We start from the raw sequence: 20275 nt of genomic DNA on the forward strand, positions 1-20275 counted from the left end.
GTGGATACATTTTGACTTTTGTCACTTTTCATATACTTCACTTTAACTACCTTTTGTGATTTATAATAATGATAAAACATATTCATGTGTGTTTTTGTTTGAATCATTTCAATATAATTCTATAAATATTAATATTTCATCATAAAATTTAGAAACATATCAACTCAAAAAACTGATATTGTAAAAAAGTATGTTTAATCACTCCATTACTCCGTAGTTTATTTAAAACACAGGTACTCCGTAACACTTCGTTTCACGTACAGTTATAAAACATTTTCGGATAGTGTCGAATACGTCATTAGACTCATATTAAAACGCGGGTAAAATAAATTGAAAACGAGAACACTAATCACATTTAATAATTGATAATTACAGAAAGGCGGGAAAAAAGAAGAGAGAGAAAGTGCTACCAAGAACAACAATGGCGAACTCCAAAACACCGATAATCCAAATCCCAGAAGACGAAGAAGACGTGGAATTCCTATGTCAACTCGATGCAGCAGAAGCTCAAGCCCTCTCTTTCTCCTCCTCCACCAAACGTCGGCGCATCGCCATTGATACAACACCAAAATCGGACAAACAGAAACCATTATTCGCCGAAGAAGTTGAAGAAGAAGGAGCTTACACTGCTGCTCTCAAAGGAAGCAAGAGTCTCACATGGCAGAAACACCAGCAGATTAGCCGAGCCACTCAGTCGACTGTTACATCCTCCGTAGGCGGCGGTGGAGGCGGCGGAGGTGGCGGTGCTTGTTTTAAGTGTGGAAATGAAGGTCACTGGGCTAGGGATTGTCCTCAAACGACGTCGTTTGGGGTGAATTTTGGGTTTGTTGCGACGCCGTCGATGGCGGTGGTGGGGGTTGAGAAGGCGTGTCCTTGTGGATTGGGGAGTTGTTTGGTTCTTACTGCTAATACGGAGCGTAATCGCGGTCGGAAGTTCTTTCGTTGCCCTAATCGTCAGGTTTGTGAGTTTATTTCTAATTAGGGATTTTGATTTTGGAATTGGAGTTGTTGTTCTATGTTATTTTGTGATTTGTGTTTTTATCAAGTTTGATTTGATGTGAAATTGGGGTTGTAGTGAGAATTGATTTGTTTAAGACTATTTAAAAGTTATTTCATTTGATCATTTTTAGTTTTTGGATGTGAATTGCAATAGACCACTTTAGAAATTTAGTAAGTTTAATTCCGTATTTGAGTTGATGTATTGGTTGCTTGGATGAATCAGTGTGTTAATAATAAGACTAATAATTCTTAAAATGTGGATGGTGAAAGCATTGAATTGTTTGCAAATGAAGAAAGATGATGTTTTAATGCTAGTGGTTGTTACTCGGACCTTTATCTTTAGCTAGCTCATTATGTGATTGTTTGTATTGCTTATATATGTGGTAACTTTGGCAGCAATTTATTCTGTGTTTTTAGAGAAGAAAAACCGGATTTTAAAGCTGTACTTATGATTGATTGTATAAATGCCAACTTGATGTGATTCACGGCATAGCCAACAAGCATATTAGGAGCTTGCAGCTTTTATATTGTCATGCATTTGACAGGTAAAGTCAACTGTGAATTTGCTATTGCTACAAGGTCCTGTATGTCTGTATGATCCAACCTCCAGGGAAAGAAGAGACTCTAAGACTAACTTATGTAACTAGGATTTTTTTTGAGAAATTTGGGCTTTGGTTGTTTTGCTAGCTGCAAATCTCTTTGAAAGATTGCTTTACATCAATCTTGTCTTGATTATGTGGAACTGTCTTGATTACTATGCATAATTATGTGGAATATAGTCCATACATTGTCTTTGTAGTAGGGAGCTTTCTTTTTCTTGTATGCTACTGAGTATCGGTTCCCTTCCTAACCCTTTTATAGACTTTCTGATGCAAACTTGTCGTGTTGAGCAGTAGAGATAGCTATTTAACCATTACACAGGGTGCATTGTGGAATGAACCTACATCAGTGGGTGAATATTTTGAGTTTACTGCTTTACACCTTCTAATAATTATTGGTTCTTTTTTCCTAGATGTGACTATAATAATGTTGGGATGCTAACATTTAGGTTCTTTTTTGCAGGAGAATGGTGGCTGTGGGTTTTTTGAGTGGTGTGATGAATCATCTGAAAAAATTACTTCTCCTGAAGGTAGGATTTACATTTTGTGGCCGTTGTTGCTCTTGAACTTCATATATCCTTACAGTAATTTTACTGTTTTTGCATCAGCAGATAAGGCTTGGAAGAATGGAGGGCAGCAGCAATTCTACCAGCGCCCTACTAACCAGCCTAACCAGGTACTTTTGGGCTATGCTAATGTCTGTATGCGTTAGATTAATGACTTCAGGCATGTAGCTATGTCTTTTACCTTTTTTTTTATTCGTATGATAGCTTCCTAGTGCCTTTGCAATCTTGGTTTGGTTGCTCAGATGTACTTGCCTTGCCTTCCCTTCTCTGGTTAACTACCTACCTTGTATTCCTTTTCATTTTCTAGAATTAATTCTTTCTTTTGAGGTAATGTAGTAGTTAAAAATCTCTATTTGATCATTTATAAGTTGACAATAACAATGGATCCTCTACATCCATAAACAAAATGTTTATTAGATACTTGTATGGAGTATTAAAGTGTATCATTCTAGCATGTGAATGCTAAATATCTATGGATTCTGCTCAGGAAACTAGATTATTTATATAGCCGTCATGAACTTTGTTGTGCTGGTCATTATTTGAGGATTTCCAATTGGATTCTGTAAAAACTTCATTTCAGGATTTGGATTTGCGTGAAATACAGTTTGTAATTTTGTCGTTCTGCTTGGTTTTAAAGCTGCATATTTTGGGTTTGATGGATGTCCTGTTGTCCTCTAGACTACGGTAGGGAAGAGGAGGGGGGGGGGGGGTGGTTGCTGATTTTGTTTGGTGCCATCCAAGGAATATCATCTTCTGGCAATATATTTGAGTATTAGTACTTAAATTCTACTATATTTTGCTGTCACCGAAAAATATGTTGTGTGTAAAATAAAACTTCTGACTTGCTTTTCAAGTTTATTAATGTGGTCAGTCAAAAATATTTTCACAGGCAGCTTCTGGGTTTACAAGATCATGGAACGACTTTGATAAAGGAACTACTGCACCAAACGCCAGCTATGGTCAGAAGTTTGAAGCCACTGACAACAAAAGCTATGGCATGAAAAGTGGTTCGTCCTGCTTTAAATGTGGCCAGGAAGGGCACTGGGCAAAAGATTGCCCTACTACTACATCCAACGTAGCTGCTGGTGCGATAGGAAACCAGAAGTTCGAAGCCACTGACAACAGAAGCTATGGCATGAAAAGTGGTTCATCCTGCTTCAAATGCAGCCAGGAAGGGCACTGGGCAAAAGATTGCCCTACAACTACATCAAATGTAGCTGCTGGTGTGATAGGAAACCAATCATCTGGTACTTGTTACAAGTGTGGCCAGGCTGGACATTGGGCAAGGGATTGCTCCCAGTCCCAGGGCCAGTCTACTAAGCTCCGCAGTTGGTGAAATCTTGTCATGTTTCAACCTTTTTTTTGTTCTCCCTTCCCAACATCTGTTTCTGATAGTTCGACTGTGTATAGGGCTTGTTATGGTGTTTGTTGCCATTTGCCAATGCTGATATACATGCGACTATATTACTACTGGAGTTGATGTGTTGTAAACTCTTATCCGTGGATTGTGATGCCTACCTTTGGCTGTTTATAATTCTAACAGTAGTAATGAAATTTGATACTCGTATATGCTATAAAATCTTCGCCACTCATTCATGCTCCTGACAGCATAATGGAAGTAAAATTCAGTCGTTGTCTTAAACACAAAGCCAAGCATATCATCTCTTACAAGTTATGGCAGTCGGGGAAAGCCACACTTGCCTAGTGGCTTATGTCATGTTTGCTTCTTTTATTACTGCCGTTTCAGAGTTTGAATAAGATATTCTAATGACTACTACCTCTGTTTTTTTTAAGTTTACACCATTTGACTTTTACACTATTCATAAACTACACCTTGACTAGATTTTGTGATTTATAGCTACGATAAAACATAGTTAAGTGATTACTTGTTTAAATTGTCTCAATGTCTATTTTATTAATATCTACTTTTTATTATTTTACAATGTTAGAGAATTAGAGATATTAATCTTTAGAATAGCGCATTGACAAGCGTGATAAAAATAAGGTGCCAACTAAATAAAAGCGGAGGTTGTATTAATTATCAGCAATGTATACACACTAAGCGATTGACCTGAGGGTACCTCGTCCCTGAGCAAGGTCGCAGAAGTAATAAAGGGTCAAAGAGTAGTAACAGAATAGTAGCAAGTAATTGGCACACAGATGGATATTGACTAAAGATCAGCAGTTAAGGAGAGCATTGAAACTCAAAAGTAGATAGGTTCATACAGTTAGGATTTACATGTTACAGTTTGACATCAATTAACAGACTACACTGAAAAACGTTCTTACAAAATTAAGACCTATACAAAACCAACTAACAAAGGCCAAGTAAGGGTAGTGATGTAAGTTGATGCATATCATGTAGTTTCGACATGCTGCAAGGGCTTGGCATCTGCAAAAGTAGATACAATAATTTATAAGATAGTAATCACAAGACATCCCAGTTTCACCAGTCACAATGCTCCACTAAGTTTGAGTCGAGCACTAAGCTAGAGCATTATCGGTGGTATGGTGGAACAAATTCTACTGCAGAAAGCAAAACAAACATACCTCCCCTTTCTACTCTCTATGGTTCTGTTGGCAATTTCAATGTAACCAGCTGAGATATGACCTCTTCAAGTAGTTCATTGATCTTGTTTTTCTTGGCCTTTAGGGTCGAAGAAGGTAAGTGAGTAACCCTAACACAAATGCGAATCTCCAATCAAATAACTTGCATGCAACATACCTTCAGGGAAGGGACCAAGGCAAAAGCCTCTTCAGCATTCTCAGGGCAAGTATTGGCAATGACACATATCTGCAATAGGAGGAATTATCTTTAGTGAAATAATACATTTTCAATTACCAATTCACCAAGTTTGTGACTAACCTCTCCATCAGAAACTCCATACTTCTTGAGAGTCCTGCTTGATGAGTTAAAGGGCTTAACAATTGAGAGTCATTACATTACAATACAATAAACTGATGAAAGACTTGTAAAAGGATACCCGAGAGCCTTTCTGACAGCCTTGGGATTCGAATATCGTCCTCCAGCTTTGGCATATAGTAATCCCTTGTCAAATGAACTGATGAAAGACTTGTTAGAGGTTATGTAATATCCACTAATCTTGACAGCAACATTTGAGGAGCCAAATATAGCCCCTCACCCACCCCTCTCCACTCTATGTAACTCTAAGACCATATATGAAAGTGAATTCTTACACAGGAAGTTTGACAGTTGGATCACGAGAGAGAAAAATCATTTGCTCCTGGATTCCTTGCAAGATGTCAGCTGCCTCACAATCCATCACACATTGGGAGTTCTTTGGAAGCTCTACAGGCAAACAAATAGGAGAAATATATAAAAATCATTAACAATAATGCAAATGGACATACAAATAAGTAGCATGTTTAATACTAATAATAATAAGAAGAAGAAAAAAGTTCCCCTAAACCAAATGGATACAATTCTTCTGATCACAGAAACTTTAAACAAGCAATCCCCCCTAAAACCAAGGAACCATATCTCACTTACTACATTAAGTTTCATGGGATAAGTGGAAGAGAGCAGCAACAAATTAATTAGCATGAAGTATCAATGAAGTAGCTGCAAAGAAATCTTCTAAAGCATACACCAACAATCTGACAAATCATACAACCAAAAAAAAAAATCCTACAATATTAATTAGGCGCTGTTTGGTTAAAGGATTTCTAGAAGGGAAAGGGAATTGATAATGTCCTTTCACTTCGAGTGTTTATTTTCTTTTTTTTGCCTCCTTCCCTCAAATAATTTTTACTGTAATATATGGTTCTGTGTTTTTTTTTTCTTTCCCTCCTTCCCTCGAATAATTTTTTACTGTAATATATGGTTCTATGTTTATTTTCTTTGCCTCCTTCCCCCTCTAATAACTTTTCCTTTCACTTCCCTCGAACTGAGCTCACCCTCCAAGGGTTTTGTGTTCCCCCAAATCAAAGTTTGGAGCTTGCATATGATATTTCAATCCTTTGAAAGCCCAAGAGAAATTTCCACTGTTCACATCACTCTTTCAAAGCAACAATTAGCCTTATAATAAAGCCTGAGTAGATGATTTTAATAGGCAACAGATAAGGTCCCAACAGTGGGACATTTCACTTTCAGAAGCGAGATTGACTCTACTATGTATTTAAAACTTCAACCTGGAGCTCCTATTATTAAAAAGTTCCAGAAAAAGGATGATAAGATTAAAATCTAAGTTTCTTTCCAATCTATACACTCTACCCATTTACTTAATGCCTTCATTCACCATCACCATTAGTATTTAAATTAGTTGGAACATATCAAGATCCAGGAGTGTTAGTCTAGAAAGATGCTATCAAATTTAGAGTGTTTTAATTTTATGGTACACTTAATAAAAGTTACTTAAGAATACCATTTTAGCATGAAGAATGGTGTGGTGAGCCAATTTTTAAAAATTTGTTTGCAGCTGTTAACAGGGTAACCTCCATCACAGTGATGGTACATAAAGTGGTATCACGGAATTGTTGCAGATTAATGTATAATATCCTTTTCTAGACCTCTCAATGACTAGGAGTCTAGGACAAGGTGACAATGCCTTCTTAATTCATTGTCTAAGAATATAATTCAATAAAATGGTGGTGTACTTGCTCTCAATAAATTCTGCAACATACTCTACAGAGATCCTAACCCTAAATTATCTTATGAGAATAGCTGAAGGTCCAAGGCTCCTCCCAAAGCAATAAAGCATTATTCTTTTCCTGTAAGCCAGCCAGGGGATGATCTTTACAGCAGATGAACTCAAGCAGAAGATATTAGCATTTCCAACACATGTAGACACAGCAAATTTAATTTAAGATTCTGTGACTGCTTTTACATTGTTGGCCAAATTTCCAAGGCCCCTCACTTTATCATATTTTAAGAGGGTCTGAGCCAACAAAGTGAAAGACATTCAGCTACAGGTATAAGAAAAAGCGGGTAGCAGATATGTACTAGGTACTCCCTCTGACTATTTGGTGTTGAACATGGAAGATTGGAATAACAAAGCAACCTAGAAACACCTAATTTTGTGAGAGACCCAATCAGATAGCAAGATATCTATACATTTTAAATGAATTCGGGTTAGGAGCAAGATAAATATGTTACAAAGTATCCTACCCAATAATCCAAGTCTAAGTGTCGAGGAGCCGACACAAGTACTAGAGGTGAAATAAAGAGTACAAGTAATATAGTTCCTAGTCTCCTATCTATTTCCTCCTATCGCTTCTCTGCCTCTCAATAAACTTATGTGCTCTTTCCATATTTCAACCCCTTCTTCTCGACCTTTCTTCAAGCTCTTCAATTACTAGCTAAAGATGAACAACTATAAAAGGAGCATATAGCATCAAACACCTGATCAGAGATAGCTTCCTTTTGCAGAGGACCATAAATTAATCTAGGTATGCATAAAAGGTTGCTTAATTTACTCCGGACAAGCAGCCCAATTCTGTCATCTGACTGCACATTAAAGATTACTTCTAACTTCTAGACCAGGAAGTCTAGGAATAGTATGCACTTAAACTCTTAAAGAGCAAAGGGTAAATAATTTAATAATTGGTTGAACACCATATTAAAAGTGTCAAACAGAAATTACAAACCTGACTGAACATTAAGTTCATACTTAGCCGGTTCTTTTCGAGTAGAGCCCTTCCCTCCTTTCAAAGGTTCACCCTTTCCACCAGATTTTGATGAAAAGTTTGCAGGGGACTCTTGATAATGCCAAGAAGTTGCCACCAAAAAAACAAGTAATTACAAAAAATGTTCAACAAATAAACTTACTACTAAGCATGCACATATAACACTTAATACAACAATTAGGCAGTATCAGCTTCATCAAAGAAAAATAAAAGCCAAAAATAGAAGATGACTCAGAGTCTCAGATATTTCCATCTATCAAGAAAGAACCACATTACACACAAGGCAAAAAGATTCAAACACTCTTTAACATAGCCAGCTAATGCTATAAAGGATAAACTATGACTACTAACATATAAAAGCAGATGGCTACAAAAGGTACACATATCATCATAAGTCGACAACAGAACCTAAAAAGAACTGACATTGAGGTTGAAAGTAAGGAAATTATTCATAGTGTAGATTAGCAAGAGAAGAGGATAGTACCTTCATCTTCGAACTGCACTTTCCTTCCCTTCTTTAATTTTGTGGAGTCATCATCCTTTCCTTTTAAGGGCACTGCAAGAAAGAACATGTTAATGGCATCTTTTCTATCCACAACATGGAATAGCATCCACAAAATGTTTTGATATGAATTAAATTTAAAATATGCATAACATTATATTACGAGCACGAAACAATCAAACATGCAACTTAAAGGCATAACACACATATGCATACTATGATCAATGATCTCAGTGTGCATGGGCCTTGGTAGAGCCATAGAGGTGGGCACAAGCACAACCATTAATCTTGCTGTAGGCTCTCGAGCTAAAAGGGGTAAAAGTTTGAGACAAATCCAATTGACATGTTGCAATGTAGGCATGATCATCACTACATTAGGTTGTTGCATGAAAATAAATACATCTATCATTCAACAAAAGCTATACTTCACGGCGTGCTCGTAGTGCTATACATATATCATCTATCATCTTAGATTACTACATGCCTTTACATGCCGAGACTCTTAAGGTATGAAGGCAATCAGCCTACATGTGTCAATTCATTTTATCCTACTTCTATCAAGTTACAAATCAAACCATACCCATTATTTCAGATTAATAAAACCCAATCACTCAAATTTGTACTCCAACAAAACAAAGATATAAAATTTAAGTTCCAATCACTAAGTTGCCTCAACTTCCCTAATCCCAGCTATCACTGATGGTATACTTTGGAAACAAACATCCCAAATTAAATTAGAAATACAAATTACACTGATGAAAAATTATAACCCTAAATAAAGTTGGCATTTTTATATAAATCATAGCAAATATTTTGACGGTTCTGAATTCCGAAAATCTGCAGCATAAAGAATTGCTTAAAATTAACGGCAATTTTGCATTTATTTCCCATTTAGGGGAAAAAAGTTGAAAAATTGAATCCTAATTCAAAGAAATGAAAAACCCTAAATTGGAATCGTCAAATTTATAAGAAGAAGAGAAAATAGGAAAGACACAGAGGGAGTGAATAAAGAGGAATAACCTGCTCCTTTGCCAAGAGAAAACCCTTTTGCACCTTTCTCCGCCATTAGTGCTGCTGCTGAAGAGACGAACTAAAAACACTTTCTTTTTTTCTTTTTTTTTAAAAAAAAAAAACAGCTAAAAACAAATACCAAATTTCAGGAATTGAATATAAGTGAATTCGCCAAAATTATCAGAATCGATAGGATATATGATCCTAACGAATCAGAAACATAGCAAATTATTGACGAAGTTGTAAATGTATGCTCTAAATTGATAGGATATAAGATCCGATTATAGTAAGAAAAAAAAAATTAAACCCTAAAAATCGAAATACACCAAATTTACAATGCTTACCTCTATAATTAAGAAATTTTGCAACAAATTAGAATATTGTTCAAGAATGGTGTAGATTGTAGCAAATTCCTGACTTTTGAGTAGATGATTGAGGTGAGGAAACCTGAAAAATGTTTGAGGACAAAGAAGAAATTATCAGTGAGAAAGAGGAGAGAGAAACGAAAGTTTTTTTTGTTTTTTGGGTTCAATGAATTTAATTTCCAGATTTAATCACAACTGTCCAATTTGTTTCAGTCTGGTGGTTGAAATTATATATATATATATAGGGTCGGGATCCGGTAAGAACCACCTCCATGTGAAAACTCATCCTACATGTGAGAACAAATCTCAGCCATTAGATTGTATTAATCCAACAGCTGAGATTGTTCAACTAATAATGACAATAATGTAATTCTTAAAACAAACAAATCAACCCCCAAAACCCAAATTATGTACAATTTATATACTCCTCTTTCTCTCTCTTTAAAGCTTGAAGGTGGGATTTCTCTCTCCTCTTCTTCACTCCTGCATAATTTCAAGTTCCGAATTGATTTCTCTTATTCGAATTTCTCTTAATTTGATTTTAATTTGATAATTTCAATTGAATTCCCAAACTTCTTGTTCTGATTTTTGTAATTTTGATAATTTCAAATCATCTTCTTCCATTTTTGATAAGTTCAAAACAACTTGAAGGTGGGATTACAATGGAGATTAAAAATTGAAGATCGACGATTGTTTCCGGAATCATAAGCAAGTTCACACCGACCTCACTCGCCTTGCTTGTGAATCTCAATGTAAGTTTCCGGAATTTGATGAATTTTCATTTAATTTTAATTTTTTGTGGATCTAGTTTTCGAATTTGATTTTGAGCTTATGGTGAATGAAATTGAAGCATTATTTGAGTTATTCAAAAAAATGAGTTGTACAATCATTGACAATGGCTTAATTTTTATTCTGAATCAAATTTAGTACTATATTTATGGTCAGCATATTCAGTACAATGTTCTTATTATGTTCTTATTTACGAATGATGTTATTATGCTCCTATGTTATTAAGTTCTTATTTGCAATCAAATTTAAAATGAGCAAATAAATTGAAAATGAGCAAAGCTAAATATGTGTAATAATATAGATAAAATATAATGAGCAAACATAATTAAAATGAGCAAAAAAAAAAAAAAAAAAAGAGCAAATATAAAAATGAGCAAATTTAAACTGTGGTTATAAATAAAAATGAAAAAAAAAATGTGAAATTGGTGACATTGTGTGAGCATATTTAGATGGGATAAGTTTTTGATGATTTGGTCTATGGTGAAATTGTACATGTTCACTTTCTTTAAGTTATGACTTCTTGACCATATTGTTGTGTTTTTATTTTAAATTTGAGTATAATTGTTTCATCTTGTTGATGTTGCTAGGATAGTTTGTTTTGTTGGGGTTGTGCTTCCTAAATACTTATTTGCTCATTTCACAAATGAGCACTGGGTTATTTGCTCATTTGATAAATGAGCATTCAATTATTTGCTCATTTCCTAAATATGTGAAATAATATAGAAAAAATATAATGAGCAAACATAATTAAAATGAGCAAATACAAAAATTTGCTCATTTCACAAATGAGCACTGGGTTATTTGCTCATTTGATAAATGAGCATTCAATTATTTGCTCATTTCCTAAATATGTATAATGAGCAAACATAATTAAAATGAGCAAATACAAAAAAAAAAAAAATAAGCAAATATAAAAATGAGCAAATGAGGAAAATAAGCTAGTGATGGTAGGGTGCAGGGGACAGCGACGGTGGCAGGGAGTGACAGTGAGACAGGTTGTGGTGATGCTGGTGGTGGTGGTAGGGTGCAGGGGCAGAGGAAGGAGAGAGAGTTTGGTGGTGGTAGTGGTGGTGGTGATGGTATGGTGTAAGGAAGATGGTGAGAAATAAAAATCAAATATATCATAGTCAGCAAATATATCATATATGATCTGTTATAGGCAGCAAAGTTGATTATTTGTTCACTTTTTGTTGCACAAATATAGTGTTTTTTATGATTAGTAGTAAAATTATCTCACATGGTTTGAATTGGGAGTTCTTACATATCATACTTTGTAGTGTAGAACATAGTGTACCTTCTGCTATTCAACCCCATATTCTGCCCCCCTGCTACTACTGCCACCCTTCTACTACTCCCCCTCTTCTCTTATTATGTTTTATCTTTTATTGTGTTATTGACTTGTTATTGAGCAAAATAGAATTAAAATGAGAAAATATAATAAAAATGAGCAAATATAACTAAAGCTATAATTTCTAATTTATTATGTTCTTAACTTGTTTTTTGTAATATTCTGCAGAAATGATTAGCAACAACGAACAGTGTAATAGTGATTCTAGTGCGAATGGCATAAGGGGTATGTGTTTTGGAACGTGGTTTCTGTTGATGTACACGCGGTAAATTACAGGAAATCCATATGGCTGTGCTTTCCTATATAGCAGTTAACATAGTACGACTATACGAGCAATCACTTTTGTTAAAGCTAAAACCTTGAGATTTCCTATTTGTAGTGTAGTTGGATTTTAAATTTGCAACATGTCAAATGTGAACCTATTAGCTCAATTGGTAGAGCATTATGCAAATGCATAGGGGATGTATGTTCAATTCCTACATAGGTTATCTTTATAAACAAAATTAATTATAAAAAAAAAAATCAAATTCGTACTAATTATATGAGCAAAAAAATGGTTTGAAATGATTTATAACTATATAAACTTTGTTACAATTAAACTCTCATACAAACTTATGTCTCCACATTACATAAATGAACCTACGTGGGATTCGAACCCACATCTTTTGTGCAGTTGCACAATGCTCTACCCTTGAGCTAGTAGGCTAACGTATTTAAAACATTCAAACACACTCACAAATGAGCATTAATTTGACAAAATGAGCAAGAATCATTTGCTCATTTGAAAAATGAGCATTAAACAGTTTGCTCATGAAACAAAGGAGCATTGAATTTTTTTGCTCATTTGACAAATGAGGAAAAAATAATTGCTCATTTGACAACCGAGCAAAAAATTAATTGCTCATTTGAAAAATGAGCATTAAATAGTTTGCTCATTTGACAAAGGAGCATTGAATTTTTTTGTTCATTTGACAAATGAGCAAAAAATAATTGCTCATTTGACAAATGAGCAAAAAATCAGTTGCTCATTTGTCTGGTAAAATGTGTTCATGGCATAGGTCGCGTGAGCCCTAGCATTGTTTGAGTTGTAACAAGCACCACCTGGTTGAATGGGTTTGCAATCAACTCCTTGGCTGCAGACGTAATTGATGTTGGACTGCAGTTGTGCATTAGTGGCCTGTTAGGCACACACCATCCTTTAGCAGGGCCAGGTCCAGCAGGCTGAGCAGTCGATTTGGTGGCCCTACAGGACTAGGACGCGTCTGAGACTGCAAGCCAAGGAAACACCAAATATTATGAATAGAATCTGCAACGCTAGAAGCCGATGCGTCTTTATTCACAATCTCCAGCTTTTATACCTGAACATTTGCATTGCAACAGCCAATGTGATGTGAGCCACCAGACAACGATTACATCTTAAGAAGATTTTGTCAGCTAACCAGAAAATGAACAATATTAAATCAGAATCTCATAAAATTGCTTCGTACAATCATCACATGATACAAACTACTAAAAATCACATAAAAGTGATGTATTTCTTTTTTTTTTTTTTTTTTTTTTTGGGCAGGAGCACTTCTATAAATTTAATCAAGTGTCCTATTTTTTTAAAAAAAAAATTTGGTGCATCATATATCCAAAACAGGAGTATAAAATAGAGAATGAAAATAACGTTTCCAATTAAACATCAATCTAGCCAGAATTTGAGATGCAACATGAGACATGATATTTATCCATAGTCTATATACCTGATTATCAAAAGCAAAAAGAAAGAATTAATAAAAATTTACCATACAACATCATGGAGAAAACAAATCAAGGTCACTAAAGAAAACTTAATGCTAGTAAATCAATAAATTGGTACTTACATCATTCGTTCATATGTAACAATAGCTTCGGTTGAATCCATTTGATGAAGGATTCGCGATTTCTAGGGTTTCAACAAAATTACAAAAACCTTATTCAATACCAAAATTTGAACAATTGAAGCCAAATATCAAAAAAAAAAATAAATTAAAGCAGCAAATACCTAACTATAGTTGTAGATTCAAGTCGAAATTCAAAGATATCTCAACATTATGATCGAAGCAGTGTTCGTTCAGAAATTTTTGGGGAAAGAAGAGAGAGAAAGGCAAGACCTAGATCAATATCTAGAGAGAGAAAAGGCTGGACAATTTTTTTTTTTAATTTTTCTTATATACAATCTAAAATTTACAGTAATGCCATTATTTTGACAGGGATAGATGTGGAGCGTTGGATCTTGTTTGATCCAATGGTTATAAAGTGTTTTCACATATAAAGTGTTCTCACATAAGGAATGTGTTCTCACATGATCCTATTTCTATATATATATATATAAAAATAAAGGATGCCATCAATCTTTTTTGTGTATCATGTTTGACAATTCTCTTGTTTTGTTTACTCTCTTGTGTTCTATCTTTAACGTTTGGGGGTTGTCTTGCAGGACAATGAACCTTTGATGCGTGCACTCTCAAAGCTTATCAACCTTAACAATCCGAATCTTGTCCTTTTTGTCGGTGAAGCGCTTGTTGGTAATGAAGCTGTGGATCAGCTCTCAAAAATCAATCAGGTTTGTACTGGGATTTAATTGTGAGGCCATTATTTTGCCTTCTATATCCTTTACTTTTTTGTTTGGATTTTCCTTGAAAGTTGATCATCATCTGTTACTTTGATGCAGAAACTTGCTGATCTTTGAAACTCACCAAATCCAAGATTGATTGATGGCATCCTCCTTACCAAGTTTGACACCATCGATGACAAGGTAGGCCCTTTATCATCCTCTGACATCTCACTGTGCCAATCATACTGCATATATACTTGTGCACACTCCTCCGGCTGAATGTAGAGTCACATTTCTGTAGGATTGCAGAAAAAATAGTCACCCTGTATAATAAGAACGGATATATATTGGAATTAATAATATGCCACTACTAAAACTAAGTTATGAGAAGAGCCAAAGAGGATAGAAATGACTTGACTAATAAAGGATCTTTTGTCAAAGCATGTCATATAGCGTTTGGTCGGGGCATTGGGCTAATTCGGAACAGAATGAATTGAATTGGATTGATTCCATTCCAGTGTTTTGGGGGTATCAATATTATATCCTGCCTCCCTGCCAAAGCTTTAAACTACCCCTTAAGAATAAAAAAGAACTCAGTATAAGACTTTTTGTGAGATTGTGGGGGAGTATGTGGCATGATATGATTTTGTTTCATTTTATTTTGTACTCTCGTATTTTGTATGTATTACGAAGTATAAGTTATACTTCGTATATTATTTCACTTGATCAATAGAAACTCTTGATTCCATTTCCTGACATGGTTAATTGATGGAATTATTTAGGTTGGAGCTGCTTTGTCCATGGTTTACATCTCTGGAGCTCCTGTGATGTTTGTTGGCTGTGGGCAGTCTTACACTGACTTGATGAAATTGAACGTCAAGTCCATCGTGAAGACGCTCCTCAATTGAGCCAACATAATATGCCACATTGTTTGTACTGTGTGATATGCTCTTTCTGGCATCCTCAAACCTACTGTCATCCTCTGTTTGATTTTAGATATTAATCCAGTTGTGCTGTTTCTGAGAAGAATTGTAAAAATAAAGATGTTTTTTGTTTGTGGCTCTAAATAATCAATACTCCATACTTATATTTTATTTATAGGTTTTGGCTAGGCTGAATGTCAACATTTTTTAAGTCAACAGATAGTATTCCAAATAAACTAGATTATGATGTACACTATTTTTACAAAATATCTCACTAGAAGGTGCAAGTTGCATTATATGAGCTGTTACTCGAAATTTATTGTACATTAGCTCTGTTTCTCAGTTTGCACCAAAGTCCATTCTTGGTGTGAATTGTTGCCCCTGTCACAAGTTCCACTGCATCTAGCGAACCTTTCAATTCAACATCAAACTTCTGAAGCAACATGACCAAAGCAATTGTAGATTCCATTAGAGCAAACTGGTCTCCCACACACTTTCTCGGTCCACCACCAAAAGGCAAGAAAGCAAAATCTGATATTTGCAAGTGCAAACGATTAATTAGTGAATGCTCTAGAGAAAAATGAATGGATTTGACGATCCAGCAACATCAAGTTACCTCATTAGGATACAGAGCTCCAGGACTCCGAGATGGATCAAAGCCATTCCATCCTTCTATATCTTCACTTTTTCTCTGGACTAAAAATCTCTGGTTCAAATTCATCAGGTTTATCCCAGAAATATGGAGATCTATGAAGATTATATACCTACACGGAAAGTTTTTATGCATATATGGTTAATATCTTTAGGTTAAGTTTAAATTCATCAGGTCCCTTCATATATTTTACTAGTTAAGTTTCATTGAGAAACGGAGTAGAGATAGAGAGTGAAAGGTACTGAGATAATTTGGGCAGGTACTTTGTGAGACATCTAAGTATTATATGTAAGTTACGTAACCCTTGACGAAGGGAGTAAAAGTCTGCTGTGCTAAAGACGGGCAGCCACTAACATGATCAGGTAAAGAAGTATTGACGTGGGTAAAGCCTAACCTACATTTGTAGAGGACTAGCAATTATAGCATATGATTGACTAGTAACGATTAACTTGATACCAGCTATGGAGACTTTCAAAAGGTTTTAAGCTACGGAAACTTCCATGTAAAGACATTTCGTAATTCACATATATTATGAGGATAAGTTGACCCACTTACAGAAATAAAGATATCAGTCCCAGTGGGAATCTTGTATCCATCTTTTTGACCCTTGTAGCCTCCTGCACAATCAGAAATTGATTTCAGTACAGCCAAATTCGATAATTATGAGGCCTTTCTTAGCTTCTTTTCAAAGAGATACTCTAGGTCCTGGGGCGATAATCATCTAAGCCACATTCCCAAAGCAGGGTAAATTACATGCTTTTACTAAGTGTGATTATCAGTAGCAGGTAATGTTACGAGTAGTGGCTAGAAGATAATACTTCACTAGTATCTATTTAATAATACATAATATGTTCTGGACACTACAACCTATATCTCATTAGTGACAAGAATTGGGGAAAGTAAAATTTTGGGAGCTAGCTACTTCACTTTTATATGAGCACTTAACAGAAGTACCTGGTAATGTATCTGGTTTGAGAGATCGTCTGATGAGCAAAGGAGGTTGAGGATACAACCGAAGAGATTCTACGACAATAAGTCTAATGTACCTGATATCATAGAATACAGTAAATTGTATCAAGTTTCCAATTACCCCGGTGGGACAACTTTAATGTCACAATTGAAACCTATTTTTCTTCAGCACTTATTTATCCCATAGCAATATCATTGACATAAGTGTATAAGAGGGTGACTTGGTACATACACCAATTTTTTAAGTGAGTCAAAGGTTACTCTTCCCTTGCCTAATACTGCATCTATTTCAGCTTGAGCCTTCTTCATTTTGGAAGGATTCTGCACCAAAAGCAAAATTAAGCCCAGCACCAATGGCAAAGAAAAGGGACAAAAACAAGACTAGGATCCAGTGTCAAATATTTTTTGCCTATGGAAGATTATATAGGTCAATCATACCTGAGAAAGAAGGAAAATAGACCAAGTAAGAACAGCAGCTGTAGTTTCATGTCCAGCGATTAGCATTGTCATCAGGTCATCCCTAAGCTGTCAAACAGATAAAGCAAACATATGCTGAAGGATTCCTCAAACCTACTTTCCAAAACTAAATATTTGTAGGATCCTAAGAATAACAGATGATGATATTAAATCTAAGCTATCAGCAGTTAAAAAAAAAAAAAAAAAAAAGCTCATTCAATGCACAGACATACATGTCACATGCCAGTTTGAAATATGAACCACCTAAATGAACTTGGGTTGCTTAAATGCATGGGCCTTGGATTGATTCAAATTTTAAAAATTGAGAAATTAAGAAACAAAAAATAATCAAGCTTTAAAATTACCTGGCGGTCATCAACATCAGCACCTCGCATGTCAACAAAAAAGCGCAAAAGACTAGCATCCTGCCAATTTTAGTTTTCATTTTAAATCTTGTAGAGAACAAATATAGTTCACAATTCAAAGCACATTAAATCAACAAGAAAACAGAATTTGTGTAATCTAACTTACACCATTCGACCCACCTTAAGATTTGAATAATCCCTTTGCTGCAGTTTCTCAACATCCGTCTCCTGCCACACCAAACTATCCCAATGTCATGGGTGAGTATGTTTAATTTACTCACAGATATCATATATAATGCCTGACTGCAGGTTACATTAAAGCAGGCAAACGGCAGAAGCATTTATCCCAAACAGCCTACATCACAAAGCAGAACTGCAGAAGTGTTTCATTCTCTTGCAGAATTTTAGATGGATTATTAAATTTCAACTTCTATATCAAAGTAATTAAAAAAAAAATTGAAAAAAAAAAACAGAAAAAAATATAAGAGCAAAGGTAACAGAAGAGAGGTATTTGTTTACATGTTGTGGCAAACCTCAAAAGTGGAACTCATCAGGTGAAGGCTGTAAAGCCATTTGTTTCAGACTTCAAATAAAACCTTGAGGTAACTCCAGAACCCCTCAGCCTCAGCTACGACATCTAGCTTCCACCTCATTGCGCAAGCTTACAGCCAAATCTTCATTTCCATTTTGGCAAAGCCCATTGCACAACTCAGAGAGAATTTCAGGACCAGGAACCATACTTCTCCCTAGCATTTCCCTCAGAACCTGAATTGCTCCATCAAAATCACGATTCTGACAGAAAGAAGAGATCAAAATCTCGTATGTATTACTCGTTGCATAACAACCATCTCTTATCATACTCTTGTACAATTGAAATGCACGTTCAGAATTCTTTCTCGTGCACTGCCCTAAAATAAGAGCAGAATAGGTTGAGGAATTTGGGGCTAAATTCTGCTTGTCAATTTCTTTAACCATAATGGCTGCTTTCTTAGTCTTGCCCTCCTTGCAGAATCCCAATATCAAAGCATTATACGTCACCATATCAACCTTCACCCCATCTTTCAGCATCTCTTCATAAAGTTCATATCCCATCTCACTATTACCCCACTGGCTATACCCATTTATTAACGTATTGTAAGTTACAGTATTTGGAGGCACACGTGCCGCTTTCATCTCACTAAAAACCTTGTTCGCGTCATGCAATTTCCCTTGCTTGCAAAATCCATTGATGAGGGTGTTAAAAGTGACACTATCCGGCTTCAATCCGTTCTTTTCCATCAAGGCTTTTAGCTTCACGGCAGAGGTGAAGAGGCCCTTATTGCAATACCCAGAAATAAGTATATTATGTGATGCTACAGTAGGAAAGATACCCATACTTGCCATATCCTGAAACACCTCCAAGGCCTTTTCCAAACTACCAAGCTTACAATGAGCATAAATAACCATGTTCATAGTATAAACATTTGGCAAAATTCCATTTTTCCGAATCTCCTTATAAAAAGCCAATGCAACTTTTTCCTGATTCAAACTATGCAATGAACTCATGTAAGCATTACAAGACTCTATTGTAGGAAGAAACCCATAATCCTTCATGTGGCAAAAGGTCGCGGTAGCATCCCTAAACTTCTTCATATGGGCATGCGTCTTAAAAAGCGAGTCAAACACAAGAGGAGACGAATCACACAATCGATACGAGTTCAATATAGCCTGAAACAACTGACTTGGCAAATAAATAGACCGCCGCGAACTCAGTATATCCTTCATAATCGATTGAGAAGACTTAAATTTCCGGTGTTTGGTCAAAACATGGAGAATCATGGCATGAGTTTCAAGGTTGTGAAACTTAGGGTATTTGAGCTGAACCCATTTATAAAACTCATAAGAAAGAACATAATCCTTCTTAATCTTCAACAATACATGCTTAAATCTAAATGGGGTAAAACCACTTGATAATTTCTCCAATTTTTCCCGATCAGAGTGTATAAGATGGCTATGTGCTACATTCACAAAATCAAGGTCTTGACCTTTTGGTTCAGGAATTGCTCCATGTGGAATTGGAATTACATTCAATTTATTTCTTGCTAATTTACCCAGAATTGAGGAATTGCTCAAACCAGAAACTTTCATTGCAAAGTTTTAGAGTCAAGCAAATTTAAGACTGATTCTAAAACTTTCATTTCATTGCTCAAACCTCGGTTTCAGACTTTCAGGCAGAATAATAGGGAAACAAAGACAGGTGAGAAACCAAACATGTGTAAAAGAGAGCAGCAGACCTCATTGATGATGAATTTCTTTAGAGAGGATAATTAGTACTATTTCACACTTAGCAAGCTCGGCTATTCAATCCCGGGGTCTTCTTACTCTCTCTTTAAGACTAAATTTCTTCTTTATCACAGGGGCCACTTCTCCTACAGTGTCATTTTGAACATATGGCGAATCTATTAATACCTCTTTTTTTTTTAAACATAATAATATCTCATATAATTAAACTACATCTAATATATAAA

At 35.4% G+C, this 20275-nt stretch overlaps 4 protein-coding genes and 1 long non-coding RNA gene across 9 annotated transcripts; 2 read left to right on the forward strand and 3 right to left on the reverse strand.

The window, feature by feature from the left end:
- Positions 1–364: 364 nt before the first annotated feature.
- LOC110692075 (DNA-binding protein HEXBP-like) lies at positions 365–3730 on the forward strand. Its single transcript, XM_021869064.1, has 4 exons — positions 365–958; positions 2062–2128; positions 2210–2274; positions 3054–3730. Exons 1-4 carry the CDS (start codon positions 422–424, stop codon positions 3498–3500), a joined length of 1116 nt encoding a protein of 371 aa, XP_021724756.1. The 5' UTR covers positions 365–421; the 3' UTR covers positions 3501–3730.
- Positions 3731–4300: 570 nt separating this feature from the next.
- On the reverse strand, positions 4301–9896 carry LOC110691955 (DNA-directed RNA polymerases IV and V subunit 4-like). 3 transcript variants are annotated; one of them, XM_021868939.1, is made up of 10 exons: positions 9668–9896; positions 9333–9386; positions 8295–8366; positions 7772–7882; positions 5363–5474; positions 5149–5226; positions 5031–5064; positions 4890–4958; positions 4715–4811; positions 4301–4556 (listed from the first exon to the last, which is right to left on the reverse strand). In XM_021868939.1, the coding sequence occupies exons 2-9, from the start codon at positions 9376–9378 to the stop codon at positions 4731–4733; spliced, it is 603 nt and encodes a 200-aa protein (XP_021724631.1). In that variant the 5' UTR covers positions 9379–9386; positions 9668–9896; the 3' UTR covers positions 4301–4556; positions 4715–4730. The 3 variants fall into 3 exon arrangements, with proteins under 3 accessions (XP_021724631.1, XP_021724630.1, XP_021724629.1); XM_021868938.1 differs by having other exon boundaries at positions 9333–9402; XM_021868937.1 differs by having other exon boundaries at positions 9333–9448; positions 9668–9895.
- A 4304-nt stretch (positions 9897–14200) lies between these two features.
- Positions 14201–15501, forward strand: LOC110691959. Its single transcript, XR_002505363.1, has 3 exons — positions 14201–14412; positions 14521–14604; positions 15186–15501. It is a non-coding gene; the product is annotated as an uncharacterized LOC110691959 (long non-coding RNA).
- Positions 15502–15668: 167 nt separating this feature from the next.
- LOC110691958 (cytochrome P450 97B2, chloroplastic-like) lies at positions 15669–20234 on the reverse strand. 3 transcript variants are annotated; one of them, XM_021868942.1, is made up of 9 exons: positions 20042–20234; positions 17949–17996; positions 17769–17820; positions 17386–17472; positions 17180–17268; positions 16933–17024; positions 16534–16595; positions 15943–16090; positions 15669–15857 (listed from the first exon to the last, which is right to left on the reverse strand). In XM_021868942.1, the coding sequence occupies exons 1-8, from the start codon at positions 20044–20046 to the stop codon at positions 16007–16009; spliced, it is 519 nt and encodes a 172-aa protein (XP_021724634.1). In that variant the 5' UTR covers positions 20047–20234; the 3' UTR covers positions 15669–15857; positions 15943–16006. The 3 variants fall into 3 exon arrangements, with proteins under 3 accessions (XP_021724634.1, XP_021724633.1, XP_021724635.1); XM_021868941.1 differs by lacking the exon at positions 20042–20234 and having other exon boundaries at positions 17949–18283; XM_021868943.1 differs by lacking the exon at positions 20042–20234 and having other exon boundaries at positions 17769–17828; positions 17949–18281.
- LOC110691957 (pentatricopeptide repeat-containing protein At4g26680, mitochondrial-like) lies at positions 17911–19910 on the reverse strand. The gene is made up of 2 exons (XM_021868940.1): positions 18302–19910; positions 17911–18009 (listed from the first exon to the last, which is right to left on the reverse strand). Exon 1 carries the CDS (start codon positions 19893–19895, stop codon positions 18393–18395), a length of 1503 nt encoding a protein of 500 aa, XP_021724632.1. The 5' UTR covers positions 19896–19910; the 3' UTR covers positions 17911–18009; positions 18302–18392.
- Positions 20235–20275: the final 41 nt, after the last annotated feature.

The sequence above is a fragment of the Chenopodium quinoa genome, unplaced genomic scaffold (genome assembly GCF_001683475.1).
Source record: "Chenopodium quinoa cultivar QQ74 unplaced genomic scaffold, ASM168347v1, whole genome shotgun sequence".
NCBI classification, from domain to species: Eukaryota; Viridiplantae; Streptophyta; class Magnoliopsida; order Caryophyllales; family Amaranthaceae; genus Chenopodium; species Chenopodium quinoa.

Bases quoted from the DNA above. Each gene is read 5' to 3' on its own strand.
- LOC110691955 (XM_021868939.1), bottom strand. From the start codon at position 9,378: ATGGCGGAGAAAGGTGCAAAAGGGTTTTCTCTTGGCAAAGGAGCAG. The intron at 7,883-8,294 runs GTACTATCCTCT...GGCATTATCAAG, and splicing joins AGTGCAGTTCGAAGATGAAG to AGTCCCCTGCAAACTTTTCA. The intron at 5,475-7,771 runs GTTTGTAATTTC...GTTTGCCTGTAG, and splicing joins TGAACTTAATGTTCAGTCAG to AGCTTCCAAAGAACTCCCAA.
- LOC110691958 (XM_021868941.1), bottom strand. From the start codon at position 18,109: ATGCTTCTGCCGTTTGCCTGCTTTAATGTAACCTGCAGTCAGGCATTA. The intron at 17,025-17,179 runs GTATGTACCAAG...CTATGATATCAG, and splicing joins GACTCACTTAAAAAATTGGT to GTACATTAGACTTATTGTCG. The intron at 16,596-16,932 runs GTACTTCTGTTA...CTGATTGTGCAG, and splicing joins CAAACCAGATACATTACCAG to GAGGCTACAAGGGTCAAAAA.
- LOC110691957 (XM_021868940.1), bottom strand. From the start codon at position 19,895: ATGAAAGTTTCTGGTTTGAGCAATTCCTCAATTCTGGGTAAATTAGCA.
- LOC110692075 (XM_021869064.1), top strand. From the start codon at position 422: ATGGCGAACTCCAAAACACCGATAATCCAAATCCCAGAAGACGAAGAA. The intron at 959-2,061 runs GTTTGTGAGTTT...TCTTTTTTGCAG, and splicing joins TTCGTTGCCCTAATCGTCAG to GAGAATGGTGGCTGTGGGTT. The intron at 2,129-2,209 runs GTAGGATTTACA...TTGCATCAGCAG, and splicing joins AAAAATTACTTCTCCTGAAG to ATAAGGCTTGGAAGAATGGA.